Source organism: Brugia malayi, assembly GCF_000002995.4.
Source record: "Brugia malayi strain FR3 genome assembly, contig: Bm_032, whole genome shotgun sequence".
NCBI lineage: Eukaryota > Metazoa > Nematoda > Chromadorea > Rhabditida > Onchocercidae > Brugia > Brugia malayi.
In genome coordinates, this window is record NW_025062307.1 from 1 (window position 1) to 24,215 (window position 24,215).

The 24,215-nt window shown below is 24.3% G+C and overlaps 1 protein-coding gene, 1 non-coding gene and 6 pseudogenes across 8 annotated transcripts; 5 read left to right on the plus strand and 3 right to left on the minus strand.

Annotated features, from left to right (window-relative positions):
* Positions 1-2,784: 2,784 nt before the first annotated feature.
* On the minus strand, positions 2,785-2,856 carry Bm18389 (annotated as a pseudogene). Its single transcript has one exon. A coding segment is annotated over exon 1 (72 nt).
* Positions 2,857-4,180: 1,324 nt separating this feature from the next.
* On the minus strand, positions 4,181-4,249 carry Bm18390 (annotated as a pseudogene). The gene has a single exon. A coding segment is annotated over exon 1 (69 nt).
* Positions 4,250-4,964: 715 nt separating this feature from the next.
* Positions 4,965-5,309, minus strand: Bm18391 (annotated as a pseudogene). The gene has a single exon. A coding segment is annotated over exon 1 (345 nt).
* A 10,925-nt stretch (positions 5,310-16,234) lies between these two features.
* Bm17163 (Uncharacterized protein) lies at positions 16,235-19,853 on the plus strand (the record flags this gene model as incomplete). The annotated part of the gene is made up of 2 exons (XM_043082927.1): positions 16,235-16,260; positions 19,778-19,853. 2 exons carry the CDS (start codon positions 16,235-16,237, stop codon positions 19,851-19,853), a joined length of 102 nt encoding a protein of 33 aa, XP_042938861.1.
* Bm18392 lies at positions 19,579-19,923 on the plus strand (annotated as a pseudogene). The gene has a single exon. A coding segment is annotated over exon 1 (345 nt).
* Positions 19,924-20,358: 435 nt separating this feature from the next.
* Positions 20,359-20,643, plus strand: Bm18393 (annotated as a pseudogene). Its single transcript has one exon. A coding segment is annotated over exon 1 (285 nt).
* Positions 20,644-21,193: 550 nt separating this feature from the next.
* Positions 21,194-21,265, plus strand: Bm14542. Its single transcript has one exon. It is a non-coding gene; the product is annotated as a tRNA-Arg (tRNA).
* A 128-nt stretch (positions 21,266-21,393) lies between these two features.
* Positions 21,394-21,981, plus strand: Bm18394 (annotated as a pseudogene). The gene has a single exon. A coding segment is annotated over exon 1 (588 nt).
* The last annotated feature ends 2,234 nt before the right edge of the window (positions 21,982-24,215 follow it).

The window sequence follows — 24,215 nt, forward strand, 5'->3', positions numbered from 1 at the left end:
TCGTTATGCTAACCTCATTTGTCCTATCTAATAGCCCGTAGCACATAACAGACTGCACCCTACACCTTATATTCAAGTCCGAACAACTCTTCATATACTTTGCAAGCTTCAGACCCATTCAACCATGATAGTACCTCCCTAAAACCTCTCTCTCGCCTCTTTTTCTTCACGCCCTCCCTCCCCCTTCAAACTGTACATCACCGTAGATGGAACGCTCCTTGACTAATACCCTTATTACCCTAATCTAAAGAGTTTTTAATTAGGCCCAGGTCAGTAATATTAATTACTACTTTCCAATACGAAATCATTTTGTTTCCACCTTGCTATCTGGATAATAAGTGTTAATATAATTTTATATATGTAGTGATTTGAAATAAATACCGTTAGACAATTAGAGAGTTACACGTTACTGACCAAGCCCCACACGCTTAATTATACTGGTATTAGATAGAAGGACTTCGATAACGGCAGTATGCATCAGCCGAAGACACCGCGGAAGACCGTGCGTTTATCACTTGGGCATACGCCACGCACTTTCTCCTACACATTATGTCACTCGTCTGTCAACGCACATACGATTAATGAAGATTATTGTTAAAGCAATTAATTCATGGTCGATTCTAGATTCCTTGTCATCTCAATGCGTCGCCAAAATTTTTTATCATTAATGGAAATCCACCAGGCTACTGGCAATTGACCAAAAACTGCAGTTACTACCACTGTTCTACAAAAAAGAACAAAAACACTTTTTGATTTACTAGCTAAACAGGATATAACTTTTCACCCTTTTTAGTTAAAATAAAATTAGTAAGAATTAAAATGCTTTTAACATTTAGTTTATTATAACTTTTAATATCTGTCGAAATTTCTTAGGTAACCCAATCTGGATTTGTGACTAAAAATAATTTTAATGTTTAAAAAATATTTGAAATCAATTATAATTGCAGATTTAATTAATTTCAGCAATGAAAGTTTGCTTTAAAGTTAACTTTTAAAGTCCAAAGTTAGCATAAAATGTCAAAATAGTAAATAGAATGTCAGCGGATCAACTTTAATGCAAATAAAAGTAATCAATTAAGTTCAATAAATGTTTATTTTTAGATGAAATATATTTTCCCGGTTTTATTTGAAACAGAATTATTTATTTTATTAAAACTTTTAAAATCTGTCGAAATTTCTTAAGTAACCTTTCTAGAATTGTGACTAAAAATAATTTTAATATTTAAAAATATTTGAAATCAATTATAATAGCAGATTTAGTAAATTTCTGCAATGAAAGTTTGCTTTAAAGTCAACTTTTAAAATTTAGCATAAAATGTCAAAAATAGTAAATAGAATGTGAGCAGATCAACTTTAATGCAAATAAAGTAATCAATTAAGTTCAATAAATGTTTATTTTTAGATAAAATATATTTTTCCGTCATTGGCAGATTTTATTTGAAACAGAATTATTAAAATTAAAACATTTTTAGTATTTATTTTATTAAAAATTTTAAAATCTGTCGAAATTTCTGTAGTAACCCAATCTGGATTTGTGACTGAAATTAATTTAATATTTAAAAAAAATTTGAAATCAATTATAATTGCAGATTTAAATAATTTCTGCAATGAAAGTATGTTAAAACTTTTAAAACATTTTATTAAAACTTTTAAAATCTGTCGAATATTTCTTAAGTAACCCTATCTAGAATTGTGACTAAAATTAATTATAATGTTTAAAAATATTTGAAATCAATTATAATTGCAGATTTAATTAATTTTCTGCAATGAAAGTTTGCTTTAAAGTTAACATAAAATGTCAAAAATAGTAAATAAAATGTCAGCAGATCAAGTTTAATGCAAATAAAAGTAATCAATTAAGTTCAATAAATGTTCATTTTTAGATAAAATGTATATTTCCAGCATTGGCAGATTTTAACTGAAACAGAATCAATTAAAGTTTAAACCTTTTTAATATATAATTTATTAAAACTTTTAAAATCTGTCGAAATTTCTTAAGTAACCCTATCTGGATTTGTGACTAAAATTAATTTTAATATTTAAAAAATATTTGAAATCAATTATAATTGCAGATTTAATTAATTTCTGCAATGAAAGTTGCTTTAAAGTTAACTTTTAATAAATTTAGCATAAAATGTCAAAAATAGTAATTAAAATGTCAGCAGATCAAGTTTAATGCAAATAAAAGAATCAATTAAGTTCAGTAAATGTTTATTTTTAGAAAAAATATATTTTTCCGGCATTGGCAAATTTTATTTGAAACAGAATTAAACAAAATTAAAACGTTTTTAGTATTTATTTTATTAAAACTTTTAATATCTGTCGAAATTTCTGTAGTAACCCAATCTGGATTTGTGACTGAAATTAATTTTAATAATTAAAAAATATTTGAAATCAATTATAATTGCAGTTTTAATAATTTCTGCAATGAAAGTTTGCTTTAAAGTTAACATAAAATGTCAAAAATAGTAAATAAAATGTCAGCAGATCAAGTTTAATGCAAATAAAAGTAATCAATTAAGTTCAATAAATGTTCATTTTTAGATAAAATGTATATTTCCAGCATTGGCAGATTTTAACTGAAACAGAATTAATTAAAATTAAAACGTCTTTAATATTTAATTTTTTATAAATTTTAAAATCTGTCGAAATTTCTTAAGTAATCCTATCTGGATTTGTGACTAAAATTAATTTAATATTTAAAAAATATTTGAAATCAATTATAATTGCAGATTTAATTAATTTCTGCAATGAAAGTTTGCTTTAAAGTTAGAACTTTTAAAATGTTTTATTCTTGTCTAGGTACCGCATGAAATTTGTTGTGCCAAAATTATCTTTAGATTGTTTACTATCGTTTATTTGCATTTAAAAAAGCTAATTCTCTGATACGATTATCAAGAGTGGAGAAAATCAATGCTAATAAAAATCTCCGTTGACGGTATAAATGTTACTCTATTCCCTCATTTGTTTGTCTTCTTATTTATTCACCATCTTCAAAGCACATAAAGCGTTCTTTCTTATTGCGCCAAATAGTTAATTCCAGCCAGCTTGACAATGCATTTACAACGGAGATACCAACACCATGTACCACGTAAATCCGTCAGAAACCTTATAGGTATATTGCTACCAGATTCGTACACTAGGGTCATTATTATTATCTATGTTGCTGATATTCCTTCTTCATGACAATATCAGCTCAAATGCTACAACCATTATCACTCACAGATACTCACCTATGCTAACCTCAATTTTGCCATAATACCCGAGCACTAAAGACTCACCTACACCTTATATTATCAACAACCTCATATATGCAAGCCAGACCCATCACCAGGTATCCCTAACCCCTCTCTCTCCCCCCGCCCCTCCCCCTCAACGTACACACCTGGATGGACGCTTCCTTACAATACCATGACCTCTTAAGATTTTTATTGCACCAGCGTTATTAATTTACTACTTTCCATACAAACTTTTCCATTCTACTTATAAATGTTAATATATTTTATATATGTATTATTAAATAACGTTGACATTAGAGAATCACTTTACGCCACCACCGTTAATATACGGATTGGATAGAAGGATTCGAACCCTAGCACAGCGACACCGAAGACCGCTGCCTTATCACTTGGCTACGCCCACCCCAACATTATTCATTTCTGTAACAACATACTATTACTCACCAATTAGTATGATTTATTTCTTCTATAGGTATTATTACAATAGCTTACACCATTTAGTATGATTTATTTCTTCTATAGGTATTATTAACAATAACTTACACCATTTGTTATTAAGGTTTACACTTTTTTTTTTTTGTATTTATTGCATGCATTTATTTTTTTCGTTGTTCTCACTCGTTTTTTATTAACTTTGTTTTTGCATGCATTTTTCGGTTAATTTTATTAACTGCGTGCTTTTTGTAACTTTATATTATTTGATGTTTTTTTATTAACAATGTTTTTGCATGCGTTTCTTGGCTAGTTTTATTAACATGCATGTATTTTGTGAACTTACTTACATAATTTATTATTAAGGCGTTTTTTCTTTTGTATTTATTGCATGCTTTTATTTTTAACTTTTTCGTAACTTTATTCATATCTTTTGTATTTATTGCATGCTTTTATTGGCTACACCTACTCCAACATCATTCACTTGTGTAACAACATACTATTACTCACCAATTAGTATGATTTGTTTCTTCTATAGGTATTATTACAATAGCTGGCTGATCATAAGAATGCATTGCTCAACTTTTTCAATAATTTTATCAATTTGATCGCTTCTGCTTTTCATAATTGCTATTACTTCACAACTACTATTAATTTCACCTTTTTATAGATAAAGAGAATTCACTTTAGGTAATATATTTTTTCTTTCTTCAGAAACATATATATATATATATATATATATATATATATATATATATATATATAGCTAATTTCTTTATTCTTTAATAATTCTTCAGGAATAGTTTTAGCCTCCCTCACATTCGAAAAAGTTGTATAAACTAAAACTAAACTGTTCATTAGAATCATCTACTATACATCACTTAGATTGAAAAATCTCTTAAGAAAAAATAGAAGAGAAATCCTGTTGTTTCACTATGTAACAATGAAATTTTGAAATTTTTTATTATCAAATCCTTAATAGAAATACAAAAAAAGGATTTTACTCGATGAATAACAACGCAGAAACCAACAATTATCCCAGCAATTGCAGAAAAGAGTATTAATTAAATCTGTGGAGTTTTAGCTCTTTTTTTTTTTTATTTTATTTGCTAGTAGCTCACAGACTTTCATTTCTCTCCTTGGATTCTCAAAAATCTTAGCGCATTGTGTGTACGTATCACTGTGCAGCCCTGATGGCAGTACAAAATGCCCATGCAAAATACGCCTCAAATTCGTTTATTCTAACATCATTTTTGGATTTCACCCTTACATTCTTTATTAATCATTTGGGTATATCGTGTAAGTAGACAAAATTAGTCATCCCATAATGTACAGAGGAAAGTCATCGATCGATACGAGATAACTAATTACCATAATATAGCAGCGGCAGCAGCAGCATTCCATCGGTACTCCAGCATTGCCAGTTGCAGCGCCTATAGCTAAAAAAAATCATATGAACATTTGGCTGAAGGAAAATGTACTGCACCCACTCATTCATCTCTGCAATAAGCATTACTGTAATCAAAATAAACGTGGCACATTCATTCATATTGGTTTTTGTGCGTGCGTGCACATTGGTAAAATAAAAGACGACAACTTTTTTGACGCTTTTAGCTTATTTTACACGCAGTCTATGGTTATAAGCAGTGTATTTGAAGTCAATTATAATAATTGCAGTGTATTTGAAATCAATTATAATAAGCAGTATTTGAAATCAATTATAATTGCAGATTTAATTAATTTCTGCAATGAAAGTTTGCTTTAAAGTTAACTTTTAAAGTCCAAAGTTAGCATAGAATGTCAAAAATAGTAATTAAAATGTCTGCAGATCAAGTTTAATGCAAAGAATCAATTAAGTTCAATAAATGTTTATTTTTAAATGAATTACATTTTTCCAGCACAGGTAGATTTTATTTGAAACAGAATTAAACAAAATTAAAACATTTTTAGTATTTATTTTATTAAAACTTTTAAAATCTGTCGAAATTTCTGCAGTAACCCAATCTGGATTTGTGACTAAAATTAATTTTAATATTTAAAAAATATTTGAAATCAATTATAATTGCAGATTTAATTAATTTCTGCAATGAAAGTTTGCTTTAAAGTTAACTTTTAAAGTCCAAAGATTAGCATAAAATGTCAAAAATAGTAATTAAATGTCAGCAGATCAAGTTTAATGCAAATAAAAGTAATCAATTAAGTTCAATAAATGTTTATTTTTAGATAAAATATATTTTTCCAGCACAGGTAGATTTTATTTGAAACAGAATTAAGTAAAATTAAAACATTTTTAGTATTTATTTTATTAAAACTTTTAAAATCTGTCGAAATTTCTGTAGTAACCAATCTGGATTTGTGACTAAAATTAATTTTAATATTTAAAAAATATTTGAAATCAATTATAATTGCAGATTTAATTAATTTCTGCAATGAAAGTTTGCTTTAAAGTTAACTTTTAAAGTCCAAAGATAGCATAAAATGTCAAAAATAGTAAATTGAATGTCAGCAGATCAGTTTAATGCAAATAAAAGTAATCAATTAAGTTCAATAAATGTTTATTTTTAGATAAAATATATTTTTCCAGCACAGGTAGATTTTATTTGAAACAGAATTAAGTAAAATTAAAACATTTTTAGTATTTATTTTATTAAAACTTTTAAAATCTGTCGAAATTTCTGCAGTAATCCAATCTGGATTTGTGACTAAAATTAATTTTAATATTTAAAAAATATTTGAAATCAATTATAATTGCAGTTTTAATTAATTTCTGCAATGAAAGTTTGCTTTAAAGTTAACTTTTAAAGTCCAAAGATAGCATAAAATGTCAAAAATAGTAAATTGAATGTCAGCAGATCAGTTTAATGCAAATAAAAGTAATCAATTAAGTTCAATAAATGTTTATTTTTAGATGAAATATATTTTTCCAGCACAGGTAGATTTTATTTGAAACAGAATTAAGTAAAATTAAAACATTTTTAGTATTTATTTTATTAAAACTTTTAAAATCTGTCGAAATTTCTGCAGTAATCCAATCTGGATTTGTGACCAAAATTAATTTTAATATTTAAAAAACATTTGAAATCAATTATAATTGCAGATTTAATTAATTTCTGCAATGAAAGTTTGCTTTAAAGTTAACTTTTAAAGTCCAAAGATAGCATAAAATGTCAAAAATAGTAAATTGAATGTCAGCAGATCAGTTTAATGCAAATAAAAGTAATCAATTAAGTTCAATAAATGTTTATTTTTAAGATAAAATATATTTTTCCAGCACAGGTAGATTTTATTTGAAACAGAATTAAGTAAAATTAAAACATTTTTAGTATTTATTTTATTAAAACTTTTAAAATCTGTCGAAATTTCTGCAGTAATCCAATCTGGATTTGTGACTAAAATTAATTTTAATATTTAAAAAATATTTGAAATCAATTATAATTGCAGATTTAATTAATTTCTGCAATGAAAGTTTGCTTTAAAGTTAACTTTTAAAGTCCAAAGATAGCATAAAATGTCAAAAATAGTAAATTGAATGTCAGCAGATCAGTTTAATGCAAATAAAAGTAATCAATTAAGTTCAATAAATGTTTATTTTTAAATGAATTACATTTTTCCAGCACAGGTAGATTTTATTTGAAACAGAATTAAGTAAAATTAAAACATTTTTAGTATTTATTTTATTAAAACTTTTAAAATCTGTCGAAATTTCTGTAGTAACCCAATCTGGATTTGTGACTGAAATTAATTTTAATATTTAAAGTATTGGAAGAAAAAAATTAATAAAACTGAAGAAGTCGCGCCTGGGAGATCGAAATATCATATAGAATGTTGCATATAAATATAAGATGCATATAAATGTTGCTGGTTTAATCAAAAAACCAAACTTGTGGTCAAAAGAGAGAGAGAGAGAGAAAAAGGAAAAGCACGATGGATGTAAGTGAATCAATGAATGTTTGGAATGCCAATGTTTAAGGCAATCAATTTAGTGAAAGCAAATAAGCCTAGGACAAAACTGTTCATGCCTGCCCAACAATTTTCTCCCTAGAGAATTCAATAATAGAAAGAAGGAAAGGGGGTTTGTTTATTATACATTTGCTCCAAAGACAAATCAAACTAAGATAAACACTATCTAGAAATAAAAATTGAAGAATAAATTTAACAAATCTAATCACTCATAAAAAAACAATTAGAACAGATGGAAGTGACATCAGAATCTAATTCTCACAAAATGTCAACGAATTCTCTTCATTCCAACATTATCCACAACTCTAATGCCTACCGATAGACAATAGAAAGTTAATTTTGAAAAAAAAAAAACAGAATGTGGAAATTAAAGGGAATGCATAATGTAAAATAAAATGCATAGTGTCAAGGACACATTTTACAATAGAAAACAGCATCTGTCCATTCATTTGAACTTAAACTTCTCAAATTATTTCATCCTTGAATAAGTTTAATAAATAAAAGTAGTAATGGAGAGAAAAAAAAATCAAAATACCAATTTCAAAAAAAAAAAAAAAATGTGTATATATATCATTTATTTATTATTAAAGAATATACTTTCATGTTTTTCAATTTTTTTTCTTCTTTCTACATTTTCATTCAAACCGAATATCTAACAAGAAGTGTTAAGTATAAAAATGTTAACATTTCAAAGTAGAAATTTACAATATTAAAATTTAGATACATATTTTACACCAACATTCAACTGGAACTGAATTTAAATGCCATCAAAATGTCATCATAAACTGTAATATCTCAGAGTTATGTGGCATACATTAACAATGCAACATGCAATAAAGAGATCTCAGTGTAAATTTACAAATGTAATTTTGTATAAATTATTTTTTTAATTTTCGGAATTTTTTTATCTGAAATTCTGATATCTGAAATTTTTAAAAATTTTTAATTGCCCTTCATTTTTCTTCTTTCAATCTATAATTTATTTAAAACTTACAATCGATAAGCATTCAATGTGGACATATTTGTTGAAGATTAAAAATATTGAATTGCTCCAAAATTACTTCCAAATGTGATAGTAAAATAAAGTAATGAAACAGTGGAAAGAAGATGAAATTGTGACGATTTGTCGATATAGAAATATTCCTGAAATTTTAAAAAAATAAAAATTTCATATAACAATGTTGAAATTATTTAAATAAATAAATAAATGTATAAATAATGTAATGAAATGAATATGATAACTGATAATAGATGATAAATGGATGAAATGATAACATTGTTTACTAAAATAAATTTGATTTATTCGGAAGCTATTAGCATATTATGAGAAATTATGAAGAGGAAGCTGAAATTATATTTGATTAAGATTAAAGCAAAAATCTTGTTGAACATGAAATACAGCTATTTGAATAACTTTTTCTTCTTTTTCTGGGAAGGAGAAAATTGGAGGATGATAGTAATATTCAGATAGCAATTTTTGATAAAAAAAATTTTGGAAAATATTAAATCTATTAGAAAGCACTTTCGATATTATTAATGAATACTGAACAATAATAATTCTCTTTTCTATGGGAAACTGATAAAGTAAAGAAATGATGTTGCTTTAATATAACTCAAAATGTATGATAATTAATCTGCAATTTTTAATTTATACAAAGGAAGGAGAGAGGGAGAGAGAGAGAGAGAGAGAGGGAGGAGGTTAATCTTTATTTAGAGCTGAATTATAAATTCATTGTTACCATTCGCTTTTCAATATTATTGTTAAAAGGATATGATAATTAGAAATAATCGCAGATATTATTGATAAAAAAAAAAAAAAACGAAGTGAAATTTATTAGACTGAATAGTGACAATAATAAATTACATAAATATTTAGGAAAAGTAATAGATAAAAGTGAAATTGAATTTAAAATTCTCAAATGAATGCTTTATAGCTTCAACAATTATATGTCATTTCGGTTATTGAACATTTTGTTTGTTTCAAATTAAGTACCTATATTATATTTCTCAAAAAAAAAAGAAAAAAAAAAGTAGATACATTAATTTGTAGTAGACAAAATAAGAGAATATAAAAGAATAAAATAGCTATCATTTGAAAGAAAAGCGCATTTTAAATACGATCTATCAGTTGATATTCTCAAGAGTGATAAAAAAAAAAAGATGAAAATGTGAAGGCAATAATTTGTCTTTCTATTTTCTTCCTTAACAAGTTAGCATTTGCAAAATTTTTTTTTTTAGTCCAATAAATATTTCAATTTCATCAATGATGAAATTGTTCAAAAAGTTATATCAAATTTGTATAAAATAAAGGTTGAAATGATAATTATTATCTTTCAATTATTTTCAATATACTACAATTAAAAAAAAAAACTCTTTAAATTCACATAATTCATATAAGAATTTAGCTTTGAAATCTCAATAAAAAAGTTATTTAAAAAAAAAAAAAATGATAGTAAATAACTGAAATAAAAAGTAAAAAATAAAAATAAAAAAATCAGGAAATGATGGAATAAGAGAGGATGTGATATATTAGACAATGTTGTGAATAACAGCAATCAGTTAAGTAAATAAACTAATGATATTTAACAATCCCATAAGCAACTAATATTTTTTTTTCAAATATATTTCTAAATTTGTTTTTCTTTTCGTTTTTTTTTTAAAAAAAAAAAAGACTTTTTATTGAAAATTTTCAATTAAATGCTTGATATTAAAATTTTATGAGCGTAGATAATTAAATACAATAATTGCTTTCTTTTTTTTTAAGAAAAAAAAAAGAATATAAAAGAAATTAACAATAATGAAAAATTAGCTTTTTTTTTGTTTTTTTTTTTTAAATTATTTTGTAAAATAAAAGCATTTCCTATCATTCAATTATTTCACAAACAATCTAATCTTCTTCGTCTATTTATATTTTATTTATTTATTTTTTTTTATTCTTTAAGTTTCTTCTCTAAAAAAAAGAAAAAAAAAAGAATTTTAAACTTATATCATAAATGATTAAATATAATTCATAGAGAATAAAATACATTTTTGAGATAAATCACTTCATAAAATACCCATCTAAATCAGAATTATTCATAAGTTATATTTTATTAATTAATTGCATCTATTATATGAATTAAAATTTTGCAAAATAAATTTAAAATGCAAAAATTGAAATGAATTGAAAAAAAAAAAAAGACGAAATTGTTACTTATTCCAAAGAGAAATCATTTCATTATTTATTGCACTGCTAGCAATAACATCAGCAAGAAGCTGCAATATCTAACATCAAGATATCATTTTCAAAGTCATGAGGTGTGTGTATGTGTATGTATATGTGTGTATGCATGGTGTATGTGCATGTGTGTGTGTGTGTGTATGTATGTGTGTGTTGTGTATGTGTGCATGTGTATATGTGTATGTGATGTTTATGTGTATGTGCATGTGTGTGCATATTTGTGTGTGTGTTATGTGTATGTTTGCGCATTTGTGTGTGTGTCCTAAAGACGAAAAAAAAACATTTTTTTTTGGATTATATTTAAATTCAGTGCAGTCAGTCCATCCAAATTCCATCTATGTTTTTTTTTTTTTTTTTTTTTTAAGAAAAAATCAATTTTCATTTCTAAGCATACATACATTCATCGTTATATAAAAATATTTATTCTTATTGAAATATTATTATTTCAATTTTGTTATGTAAATAAAATTTTCAATTCCTTTTTTTTTTATTTAAATTTGAAATTTATTTATTCATTGAAATGATTCATTTGAATAATATGAAATAAAAATTTAGTGAGCGAAGAATTCTTCATTCAATGATTGCATTTTGTTTTTGTTTTCAACTAAATTATTTTAATAATTAAATAGTAGATGAACAATTGTAAACATTTTTTTTTTAAAGTTGTCTTATTTATTAAAATTTGAACTGTTATTTACACTTATTAACTGAAATTTAATTAACTTAGGAAAGCAAAAAAAAATTAATAATATTAAAAGTGTCTCCCGATGAAGTAAACTATTACAAATGTAATTTTTTTTTTTAAAAAATGATACAAAAATTGGTTAATTTGAAGAGAAAAATTACTAATTAATAATGCAAAATTATTAGTTAGTATGATTGAGAAATATACTAGCAAATGTATATTAATTAAAATTTTAATCTTATCCTTATGTTATCATTGATATTTTGATGCTAAAAGTTTTAATTAACAAAGCAAAAAAAAAATTTTTTTTTTTATCAATTCTTTTCAAATAATTGAGTGAATTTTACAGATCTGTGATCTACTGAAATGAGATGAGATGACAAAAATTATGATAGGGTTAGGTTTTTTCTTTTTTTTTTTTTGATTACTCAAAATCTTTTTTTTTTTAATATTCAAAATCTTCCTTCTTTTTTTTTTTGCAAAACTCTAAAATTAAAAATTATTAAACAAATGGAATTTGAATAATTAAAACAAAAAAAAAAGATTCAAATGAACTATATATTCATAATAATCATATTCTGTAATTTTTTTTCTTACTTTTTCAATATTTCTGCACATACACAATGGCGCATTTGAATTTCTGTGGCGCAAAAAGTAATGATTGTATTATTTTCATTTATTTAAACAACAACAACCATATTGTTCTAATTAAATTGTAAAATAATGAAATGAGATGACATTTATTCAACTAGTAACACTGTAATTAATTAGACAGATAGTAGTCCACTTTTTTTTTTTCATTATTTTTTCTCGAAGGATAATATCGCATTTTGCATTTTATTTAATTGATGAGACTTTAAAAAAAAAATATACATGGGCATTTTTTTTTCCATTCTAATTTTAAGATATTTCAAACAACGAAAAGGAAAAGAAAAAGAAAAGAAAGAAAAATGGGAATAGCTTAAATGGAAAAAAAAATCAATACTAAACAATTTAAATCTTAGGAATCTTCCAATTTAAAAAAAAAAGAAAAAGAAAAACGAAACTTTTATTTTTTTTTATAATCAAAAATGCTAAATTTTGATATATTCACTTACCATGAATGTTGAATATCTATTTTTTTTGACTTACAAAATTAATTCAAAAAGTTGATAAAAATTTATTTGCTTAATCAAAAAATAACTAACAAATTTCATTGATATTTGTAAATGATAAATTGATTATGTTGGAAAAAAATTTTCATTTGAATCCTTTTTTTTTTTTTTTTGTTTTAATTATTCAAATTCCATTTGTTTAATAATTTTTAATTTTAGAGTTTTGCAATACAAAAAAAAGGAGGAAAATTTTGAATATTAAAAAAAAAAAAGATTTTGAGTAATCAAAAAAAAAAAAAGAAAAAACCTAACCCTATCATAATTTTTGTCATCTCATCTCATTTCAGTAGATCACAGATCTGTAAAATTCACTCAATTATTTGAAAAGAATTGATAAAAAAAAATTTTTTTTTTTGCTTTGTTAATTAAAACTTTTAGCATCAAAATATCAATGATAACATAAGGATAAGATTAAAATTTTAATTAATATACATTTGCTAGTATATTTCTCAATCATACTAACTAATAATTTTGCATTATTAATTAGTAATTTTCCTCTTCAAATTAACCAATTTTTGTATCATTTTTTTAAAAAAAAATTACATTTGTAATAATTTACTTCATCAGGAGACACTTTTAATATTATTAATTTTTTTTTCCTTTCCTTAAGTTAATTAAATTTCAGTTAATAAGTGTAAATAACAGTTCAAATTTTAATAAATAAGACAACTTTAAAAAAAAAATGTTTACAATTGTTCATCTACTATTTAATTATTAAAATAATTTAGTTGAAAACAAAAACAAAATGCAATCATTGAATGAAGAATTCTTCGCTCACTAAATTTTTATTTCATATTATTCAAATGAATCATTTCAATGAATAAATAAATTTCAAATTTAAATAAAAAAAAAAAGGAATTGAAAATTTTATTTACATAACAAAATTGAAATAATAATATTTCAATAAGAATAAATATTTTTATATAACGATGAATGTATGTATGCTTAGAAATGAAAATTGATTTTTTCTTAAAAAAAAAAAAAAAAAAAAAAACATAGATGGAATTTGGATGGACTGACTGCACTGAATTTAAATATAATCCAAAAAAAAATGTTTTTTTTTCGTCTTTAGGACACACACACAAATGCGCAAACATACACATAACACACACACAAATATGCACACACATGCACATACACATAAACATCACATACACATATACACATGCACACATACACAACACACACATACATACACACACACACACACATGCACATACACCATGCATACACACATATACATACACATACACACACCTCATGACTTTGAAAATGATATCTTGATGTTAGATATTGCAGCTTCTTGCTGATGTTATTGCTAGCAGTGCAATAAATAATGAAATGATTTCTCTTTGGAATAAGTAACAATTTCGTCTTTTTTTTTTTTTTCAATTCATTTCAATTTTTGCATTTTAAATTTATTTTGCAAAATTTTAATTCATATAATAGATGCAATTAATTAATAAAATATAACTTATGAATAATTCTGATTTAGATGGGTATTTTATGAAGTGATTTATCTCAAAAATGTATTTTATTCTCTATGAATTATATTTAATCATTTATGACATAAGTTTAAAATTCTTTTTTTTTTCTTTTTTTTAGAGAAGAAACTTAAAGAATAAAAAAAAATAAATAAATAAAATATAAATAGACGAAGAAGATTAGATTGTTTGTGAAATAATTGAATGATAGGAAATGCTTTTATTTTACAAAATAATTTAAAAAAAAAAAACAAAAAAAAAGCTAATTTTTCATTATTGTTAATTTCTTTTATATTCTTTTTTTTTTCTTAAAAAAAAAGAAAGCAATTATTGTATTTAATTATCTACGCTCATAAAATTTTAATATCAAGCATTTAATTGAAAATTTTCAATAAAAAGTCTTTTTTTTTTTAAAAAAAAAACGAAAAGAAAAACAAATTTAGAAATATATTTGAAAAAAAAATATTAGTTGCTTATGGGATTGTTAAATATCATTAGTTTATTTACTTAACTGATTGCTGTTATTCACAACATTGTCTAATATATCACATCCTCTCTTATTCCATCATTTCCTGATTTTTTTATTTTTATTTTTTACTTTTTATTTCAGTTATTTATTATCATTTTTTTTTTAAAATAACTTTTTTATTGAGATTTCAAAGCTAAATTCTTATATGAATTATGTGAATTTAAAGAGTTTTTTTTTTTAATTGTAGTATATTGAAAATAATTGAAAGATAATAATTATCATTTCAACCTTTATTTTATACAAATTTGATATAACTTTTTGAACAATTTCATCATTGATGAAATTGAAATATTTATTGGACTAAAAAAAAAAAATTTTGCAAATGCTAACTTGTTAAGGAAGAAAATAGAAAGACAAATTATTGCCTTCACATTTTCATCTTTTTTTTTTTATCACTCTTGAGAATATCAACTGATAGATCGTATTTAAAATGCGCTTTTCTTTCAAATGATAGCTATTTTATTCTTTTATATTCTCTTATTTTGTCTACTACAAATTAATGTATCTACTTTTTTTTTTCTTTTTTTTTTGAGAAATATAATATAGGTACTTAATTTGAAACAAACAAAATGTTCAATAACCGAAATGACATATAATTGTTGAAGCTATAAAGCATTCATTTGAGAATTTTAAATTCAATTTCACTTTTATCTATTACTTTTCCTAAATATTTATGTAATTTATTATTGTCACTATTCAGTCTAATAAATTTCACTTCGTTTTTTTTTTTTTTTTTTTTTTTATCAATAATATCTGCGATTATTTCTAATTATCATATCCTTTTAACAATAATATTGAAAAGCGAATGGTAACAATGAATTTATAATTCAGCTCTAAATAAAGATTAACCTCCTCTCTCTCTCTCTCTCTCTCTCTCTCTCCCTCTCTCCTTCCTTTGTATAAATTAAAAATTGCAGATTAATTATCATACATTTTGAGTTATATTAAAGCAACATCATTTCTTTACTTTATCAGTTTCCCATAGAAAAAAGAATTATTATTGTTCAGTATTCATTAATAATATCGAAAGTGCTTTCTAATAGATTTAATATTTTCCAAAATTTTTTTTATCAAAAATTGCTATCTGAATATTACTATCATCCTCCAATTTTCTCCTTCCCAGAAAAAGAAGAAAAAGTTATTCAAATAGCTGTATTTCATGTTCAACAAGATTTTTGCTTTAATCTTAATCAAATATAATTTCAGCTTCCTCTTCATAATTTCTCATAATATGCTAATAGCTTCCGAATAAATCAAATTTATTTTAGTAAACAATGTTATCATTTCATCCATTTATCATCTATTATCAGTTATCATATTCATTTCATTACATTATTTATACATTTATTTATTTATTTAAATAATTTCAACATTGTTATATGAAATTTTTATTTTTTTAAAATTTCAGGAATATTTCTATATCGACAAATCGTCACAATTTCATCTTCTTTCCACTGTTTCATTACTTTATTTTACTATCACATTTGGAAGTAATTTTGGAGCAATTCAATATTTTTAATCTTCAACAAATATGTCCACATTGAATGCTTATCGATTGTAAGTTTTAAATAAATTATAGATTGAAAGAAGAAAAATGAAGGGCAATTAAAAATTTTTAAAAATTTCAGATATCAGAATTTCAGATAAAAAAATTCCGAAAATTAAAAAAATAATTTATACAAAATTACATTTGTAAATTTACACTGAGATCTCTTTATTGCATGTTGCATTGTTAATGTATGCCACATAACTCTGAGATATTACAGTTTATGATGACATTTTGATGGCATTTAAATTCAGTTCCAGTTGAATGTTGGTGTAAAATATGTATCTAAATTTTAATATTGTAAATTTCTACTTTGAAATGTTAACATTTTTATACTTAACACTTCTTGTTAGATATTCGGTTTGAATGAAAATGTAGAAAGAAGAAAAAAAATTGAAAAACATGAAAGTATATTCTTTAATAATAAATAAATGATATATATACACATTTTTTTTTTTTTTTTTTGAAATTGGTATTTTGATTTTTTTTTCTCTCCATTACTACTTTTATTTATTAAACTTATTCAAGGATGAAATAATTTGAGAAGTTTAAGTTCAAATGAATGGACAGATGCTGTTTTCTATTGTAAAATGTGTCCTTGACACTATGCATTTTATTTTACATTATGCATTCCCTTTAATTTCCACATTCTGTTTTTTTTTTTTCAAAATTAACTTTCTATTGTCTATCGGTAGGCATTAGAGTTGTGGATAATGTTGGAATGAAGAGAATTCGTTGACATTTTGTGAGAATTAGATTCTGATGTCACTTCCATCTGTTCTAATTGTTTTTTTATGAGTGATTAGATTTGTTAAATTTATTCTTCAATTTTTATTTCTAGATAGTGTTTATCTTAGTTTGATTTGTCTTTGGAGCAAATGTATAATAAACAAACCCCCTTTCCTTCTTTCTATTATTGAATTCTCTAGGGAGAAAATTGTTGGGCAGGCATGAACAGTTTTGTCCTAGGCTTATTTGCTTTCACTAAATTGATTGCCTTAAACATTGGCATTCCAAACATTCATTGATTCACTTACATCCATCGTGCTTTTCCTTTTTCTCTCTCTCTCTCTCTTTTGACCACAAGTTTGGTTTATTGATTAAACCAGCAACATTTATATGCATCTTATATTTATATGTAACATTCTATATAATATATCTATCTCCCAGGCGCGACTTCTTCAGTTTTATTAATATTTTTCTTCCAATACTTTAAATATCAAAATTAATTTTAGTCACAAATCCAAATGGGGTTACTACAGAAATTTCGACAGATTTTAAGAGTTTTAATAAAATAAATACTAAAAATGTTTTAATTTTACTTAATTCTGTTTCAAATAAAATCTACCTGTGCTGGAAAAATGTAATTCATTTAAAAATAAACATTTATTGAACTTAATTGATTACTTTTATTTGCATTAAACTGATCTGCTGACATTCAATTTACTATTTTTGATATTTTATGCTATCTTTGGACTTTAAAAGTTAACTTTAAAGCAAACTTTCATTGCAGAAATTAATTAAAACTGCAATTATAATTGATTTCAAATATTTTTTAAATATTAAAATTAATTTTAGTCACAAATCCAGATTGGATTACTGCAGAAATCTCGACAGATTTTAAAAGGTTTAATAAAATAAATACTAAAAATGTTTTAATTTTACTTAATTCTGTTTCAAATAAAATCTACCAGTGCTGGAAAAATATATTTTATCTAAAAATAAACATTTATTGAACTTAATTGATTACTTTTATTTGCATTAAACTGATCTGCTGACATTCAATTTACTATTTTTGACATTTTATGCTATCTTTGTACTTTAAAAGTTAACTTTAAAGCAAACTTTCATTGCAGAAATTAATTAAATCTGCAATTATAATTGATTTCAAATGTTTTTTAAATATTAAAATTAATTTTGGTCACAAATCCAGATTGGATTACTGCAGAAATTTCGACAGATTTTAAAAGTTTTAATAAAATAAATACTAAAAATGTTTTAATTTTACTTAATTCTGTTTCAAATAAAATCTACCTGTGCTGGAAAAATGTAATTCATTTAAAAATAAACATTTATTGAACTTAATTGATTACTTTTATTTGCATTAAACTGATCTGCTGACATTCAATTTACTATTTTTGATATTTTATGCTATCTTTGGACTTTAAAAGTTAACTTTAAAGCAAACTTTCATTGCAGAAATTAATTAAAACTGCAATTATAATTGATTTCAAATATTTTTTAAATATTAAAATTAATTTTAGTCACAAATCCAGATTGGATTACTGCAGAAATCTCGACAGATTTTAAAAGGTTTAATAAAATAAATACTAAAAATGTTTTAATTTTACTTAATTCTGTTTCAAATAAAATCTACCAGTGCTGGAAAAATATATTTTATCTAAAAATAAACATTTATTGAACTTAATTGATTACTTTTATTTGCATTAAACTGATCTGCTGACATTCAATTTACTATTTTTGATATTTTATGCTATCTTTGGACTTTAAAAGTTAACTTTAAAGCAAACTTTCATTGCAGAAATTAATTAAATCTGCAATTATAATTGATTTCAAATGTTTTTTAAATATTAAAATTAATTTTGGTCACAAATCCAGATTGGATTACTGCAGAAATTTCGACAGATTTTAAAAGTTTTAATAAAATAAATACTAAAAATGTTTTAATTTTACTTAATTCTGTTTCAAATAAAATCTACCTGTGCTGGAAAAATATATTTTATCTAAAAATAAACATTTATTGAACTTAATTGATTACTTTTATTTGCATTAAACTTGATCTGCTGACATTTTAATTACTATTTTTGACATTTTATGCTAACTTTGGACTTTAAAAGTTAACTTTAAAGCAAACTTTCATTGCAGAAATTAATTAAATCTGCAATTATAATTGATTTCAAATATTTTTTAAATATTAAAATTAATTTTAGTCACAAATCCAGATTGGGTTACTGCAGAAATTTCGACAGATTTTAAAAGTTTTAATAAAATAAATACTAAAAACGTTTTAATTTTGTTTAATTCTGTTTCAAATAAAATCTACCTGTGCTGGAAAAATGTAATTCATTTAAAAATAAACATTTATTGAACTTAATTGATTCTTTGCATTAAACTTGATCTGCAGACATTTTAATTACTATTTTTGACATTCTATGCTAACTTTGGACTTTAAAAGTTAACTTTAAAGCAAACTTTCATTGCAGAAATTAATTAAATCTGCAATTATAATTGATTTCAAATACTGCTTATTATAATTGATTTCAAATACACTGCAATTATTATAATTGACTTCAAATACACTGCTTATAACCATAGACTGCGTGTAAAATAAGCTAAAAGCGTCAAAAAAGTTGTCGTCTTTTATTTTACCAATGTGCACGCACGCACAAAAACCAATATGAATGAATGTGCCACGTTTATTTTGATTACAGTAATGCTTATTGCAGAGATGAATGAGTGGGTGCAGTACATTTTCCTTCAGCCAAATGTTCATATGATTTTTTTTAGCTATAGGCGCTGCAACTGGCAATGCTGGAGTACCGATGGAATGCTGCTGCTGCCGCTGCTATATTATGGTAATTAGTTATCTCGTATCGATCGATGACTTTCCTCTGTACATTATGGGATGACTAATTTTGTCTACTTACACGATATACCCAAATGATTAATAAAGAATGTATGGGTGAAATCCAAAAATGATGTTAGAATAAACGAATTTGAGGCGTATTTTGCATGGGCATTTTGTACTGCCATCAGAGCTGCACAGTGATACGTACACACAATGCGCTAAGATTTTTGAGAATCCAAGGAGAGAAATGAAAGTCTGTGAGCTACTAGCAAATAAAATAAAAAAAAAAAAGAGCTAAAACTCCACAGATTTAATTAATACTCTTTTCTGCAATTGCTGGGATAATTGTTGGTTTCTGCGTTGTTATTCATCGAGTAAAATCCTTTTTTTGTATTTCGATTAAGGATTTGATAATAAAAAATTTCAAAATTTCATTGTTACATAGTGAAACAACAGGATTTCTCTTCTATTTTTTCTTAAGAGATTTTTCAATCTAAGTGATGTATAGTAGATGATTCTAATGAACAGTTTAGTTTTAGTTTATACAACTTTTTCGAATGTGAGGGAGGCTAAAACTATTCCTGAAGAATTATTAAAGAATAAAGAAATTAGCTATATATATATATATATATATATATATATATATATATATATATATATATATGTTTCTGAAGAAAGAAAAAATATATTTCCTAAAGTGAATTCTCTTTATCTATAAAAAGGTGAAATTAATAGTAGTTGTGAAGTAATAGCAATTATGAAAAGCAGAAGCGATCAAATTGATAAAATTATTGAAAAAGTTGAGCAATGCATTCTTATGATCAGCCAGCTATTGTAATAATACCTATAGAAGAAACAAATCATACTAATTGGTGAGTAATAGTATGTTGTTACACAAGTGAATGATGTTGGAGTAGGTGTAGCCAATAAAAGCATGCAATAAATACAAAAGAAAAAACGCCTTAATAATAAATTATGTAAGTAAGTTCACAAAATACATGCATGTTAATAAAACTAGCCAAGAAACGCATGCAAAAACAATGTTAATAAAAAAACATCAAATAATATAAAGTTACAAAAAGCACACAGTTAATAAAATTAACCGAAAAATGCATGCAAAAACAAAGTTAATAAAAAACGAGTGAAAACAACGAAAAAAATAAATGCATGCAATAAATACAAAAAAAAAAAAAGTGTAAACCTTAATAACAAATGGTGTAAGTTATTGTTAATAATACCTATAGAAGAAATAAATCATACTAAATGGTGTAAGCTATTGTAATAATACCTATAGAAGAAATAAATCATACTAATTGGTGAGTAATAGTATGTTGTTACAGAAATGAATAATGTTGGGGTGGGCGTAGCCAAGTGATAAGGCAGCGGTCTTCGGTGTCGCTGTGCTAGGGTTCGAATCCTTCTATCCAATCCGTATATTAACGGTGGTGGCGTAAAGTGATTCTCTAATGTCAACGTTATTTAATAATACATATATAAAATATATTAACATTTATAAGTAGAATGGAAAAGTTTGTATGGAAAGTAGTAAATTAATAACGCTGGTGCAATAAAAATCTTAAGAGGTCATGGTATTGTAAGGAAGCGTCCATCCAGGTGTGTACGTTGAGGGGGAGGGGGCGGGGGGAGAGAGAGGGGTTAGGGATACCTGGTGATGGGTCTGGCTTGCATATATGAGGTTGTTGATAATATAAGGTGTAGGTGAGTCTTTAGTGCTCGGGTATTATGGCAAAATTGAGGTTAGCATAGGTGAGTATCTGTGAGTGATAATGGTTGTAGCATTTGAGCTGATATTGTCATGAAGAAGGAATATCAGCAACATAGATAATAATAATGACCCTAGTGTACGAATCTGGTAGCAATATACCTATAAGGTTTCTGACGGATTTACGTGGTACATGGTGTTGGTATCTCCGTTGTAAATGCATTGTCAAGCTGGCTGGAATTAACTATTTGGCGCAATAAGAAAGAACGCTTTATGTGCTTTGAAGATGGTGAATAAATAAGAAGACAAACAAATGAGGGAATAGAGTAACATTTATACCGTCAACGGAGATTTTTATTAGCATTGATTTTCTCCACTCTTGATAATCGTATCAGAGAATTAGCTTTTTTAAATGCAAATAAACGATAGTAAACAATCTAAAGATAATTTTGGCACAACAAATTTCATGCGGTACCTAGACAAGAATAAAACATTTTAAAAGTTCTAACTTTAAAGCAAACTTTCATTGCAGAAATTAATTAAATCTGCAATTATAATTGATTTCAAATATTTTTTAAATATTAAAATTAATTTTAGTCACAAATCCAGATAGGATTACTTAAGAAATTTCGACAGATTTCAAATTTATAAAAAATTAAATATTGAAGACGTTTTAATTTTAATTAATTCTGTTTCAGTTAAAATCTGCCAATGCTGGAAATATACATTTTATCTAAAAATGAACATTTATTGAACTTAATTGATTACTTTTATTTGCATTAAACTTGATCTGCTGACATTTTATTTACTATTTTTGACATTTGATGTTAACTTTAAAGCAAACTTTCATTGCAGAAATTTATTAAACCTGCAATTATAATTGATTTCAAATATTTTTTAATTATTAAAATTAATTTCAGTGACAAATCCAGATTGGGTTACTACAGAAATTTCGACAGATATTAAAAGTTTTAATAAAATAAATACTAAAAATGTTTTAATTTTGTTTAATTCTGTTTCAAATAAAATTTACCTGTGCTGGAAAAATGCAATTCATTTAAAAATAAACATTTACTGAACTTAATTGATTCTTTTATTTGCATTATACTTGATCTGCTGACATTTTAATTACTATTTTTGACATTTTATGCTAAATTTTAAAAGTTAACTTTAAAGCAAACTTTCATTGCAGAAATTAATTAAATCTGCAATTATAATTGATTTCAAATATTTTTTAAATATTAAAATTAATTTTAGTCACAAATCCAGATAGGATTACTTAAGAAATTTCGACAGATTTTAAAATTTATAAAAAATTAAATATTGAAGACGTTTTAATTTTAATTAATTCTGTTTCAGTTAAAATCTGCCAATGCTGGAAATATACATTTTATCTAAAAATGAACATTTATTGAACTTAATTGATTACTTTTATTTGCATTAAACTTGATCTGCTGACATTTTATTTACTATTTTTGACATTTTATGTTAACTTTAAAGCAAACTTTCATTGCAGAAATTAATTAAATCTGCAATTATAATTGATTTCAAATATTTTTTAAACATTATAATTAATTTTAGTCACAATTCTAGATAGGGTTACTTAAGAAATTTCGACAGATTTTAAAAGTTTTAATAAAATGTTTTAAAAGTTTTAACATACTTTCATTGCAGAAATTATTTAAATCTGCAATTATAATTGATTTCAAAATTTTTTTTAAATATTAAAATTAATTTCAGTCACAAATCCAGATTGGTTACTACAGAAATTTCGACAGATTTTAAAAATTTTAATAAAATAAATACTAGAAATGTTTTAATTTTTAATAATTCTGTTTCAAATAAAATCTGCCAATGCCGGAAAAATATATTTTATCTAAAAATAAACATTTATTGAACTTAATTGATTACTTTTATTTGCATTAAAGTTGATCTGCTCACATTCTATTTACTATTTTTGACATTTTATGCTAAATTTTAAAAGTTAACTTTAAAGCAAACTTTCATTGCAGAAATTTATTAAACCTGCAATTATAATTGATTTCAAATATTTTTTAAATATTAAAATTATTTTTAGTCACAATTCTAGACAGGGTTACTTAAGAAATTTCGACAGATTTTAAAAGTTTTAATAAAATAAATACTAATTCTGTTTCAAATAAAACCGGGAAAATATATTTCATCTAAAAATAAACATTTATTGAACTTAATTGATTACTTTTATTTGCATTAAAGTTGATCCGCTGACATTCTATTTACTATTTTTGACATTTTATGCTAACTTTGGACTTTAAAAGTTAACTTTAAAGCAAACTTTCATTGCAGAAATTAATTAAATCTGCAATTATAATTGATTTCAAATATTTTTTAAACATTAAAATTATTTTTAGTCACAAATCCAGACAGGGTTACCTAAGAAATTTCGACAGATATTAAAAGTTATAATAAATTAAATGTTAAAAGCATTTTAATTCTTACTAATTTTATTTTAACTAAAAAGGGTGAAAAGTTATATCCTGTTTAGCTAGTAAATCAAAAAGTGTTTTTGTAAACAGCTCCTATAACTGCACTGTTTTTGGTCAATACAGTACCTGGTGGATGCCATAATGATAAAAAAAATTTTGACGACGATGAGAAATACAAGGTATAGAACA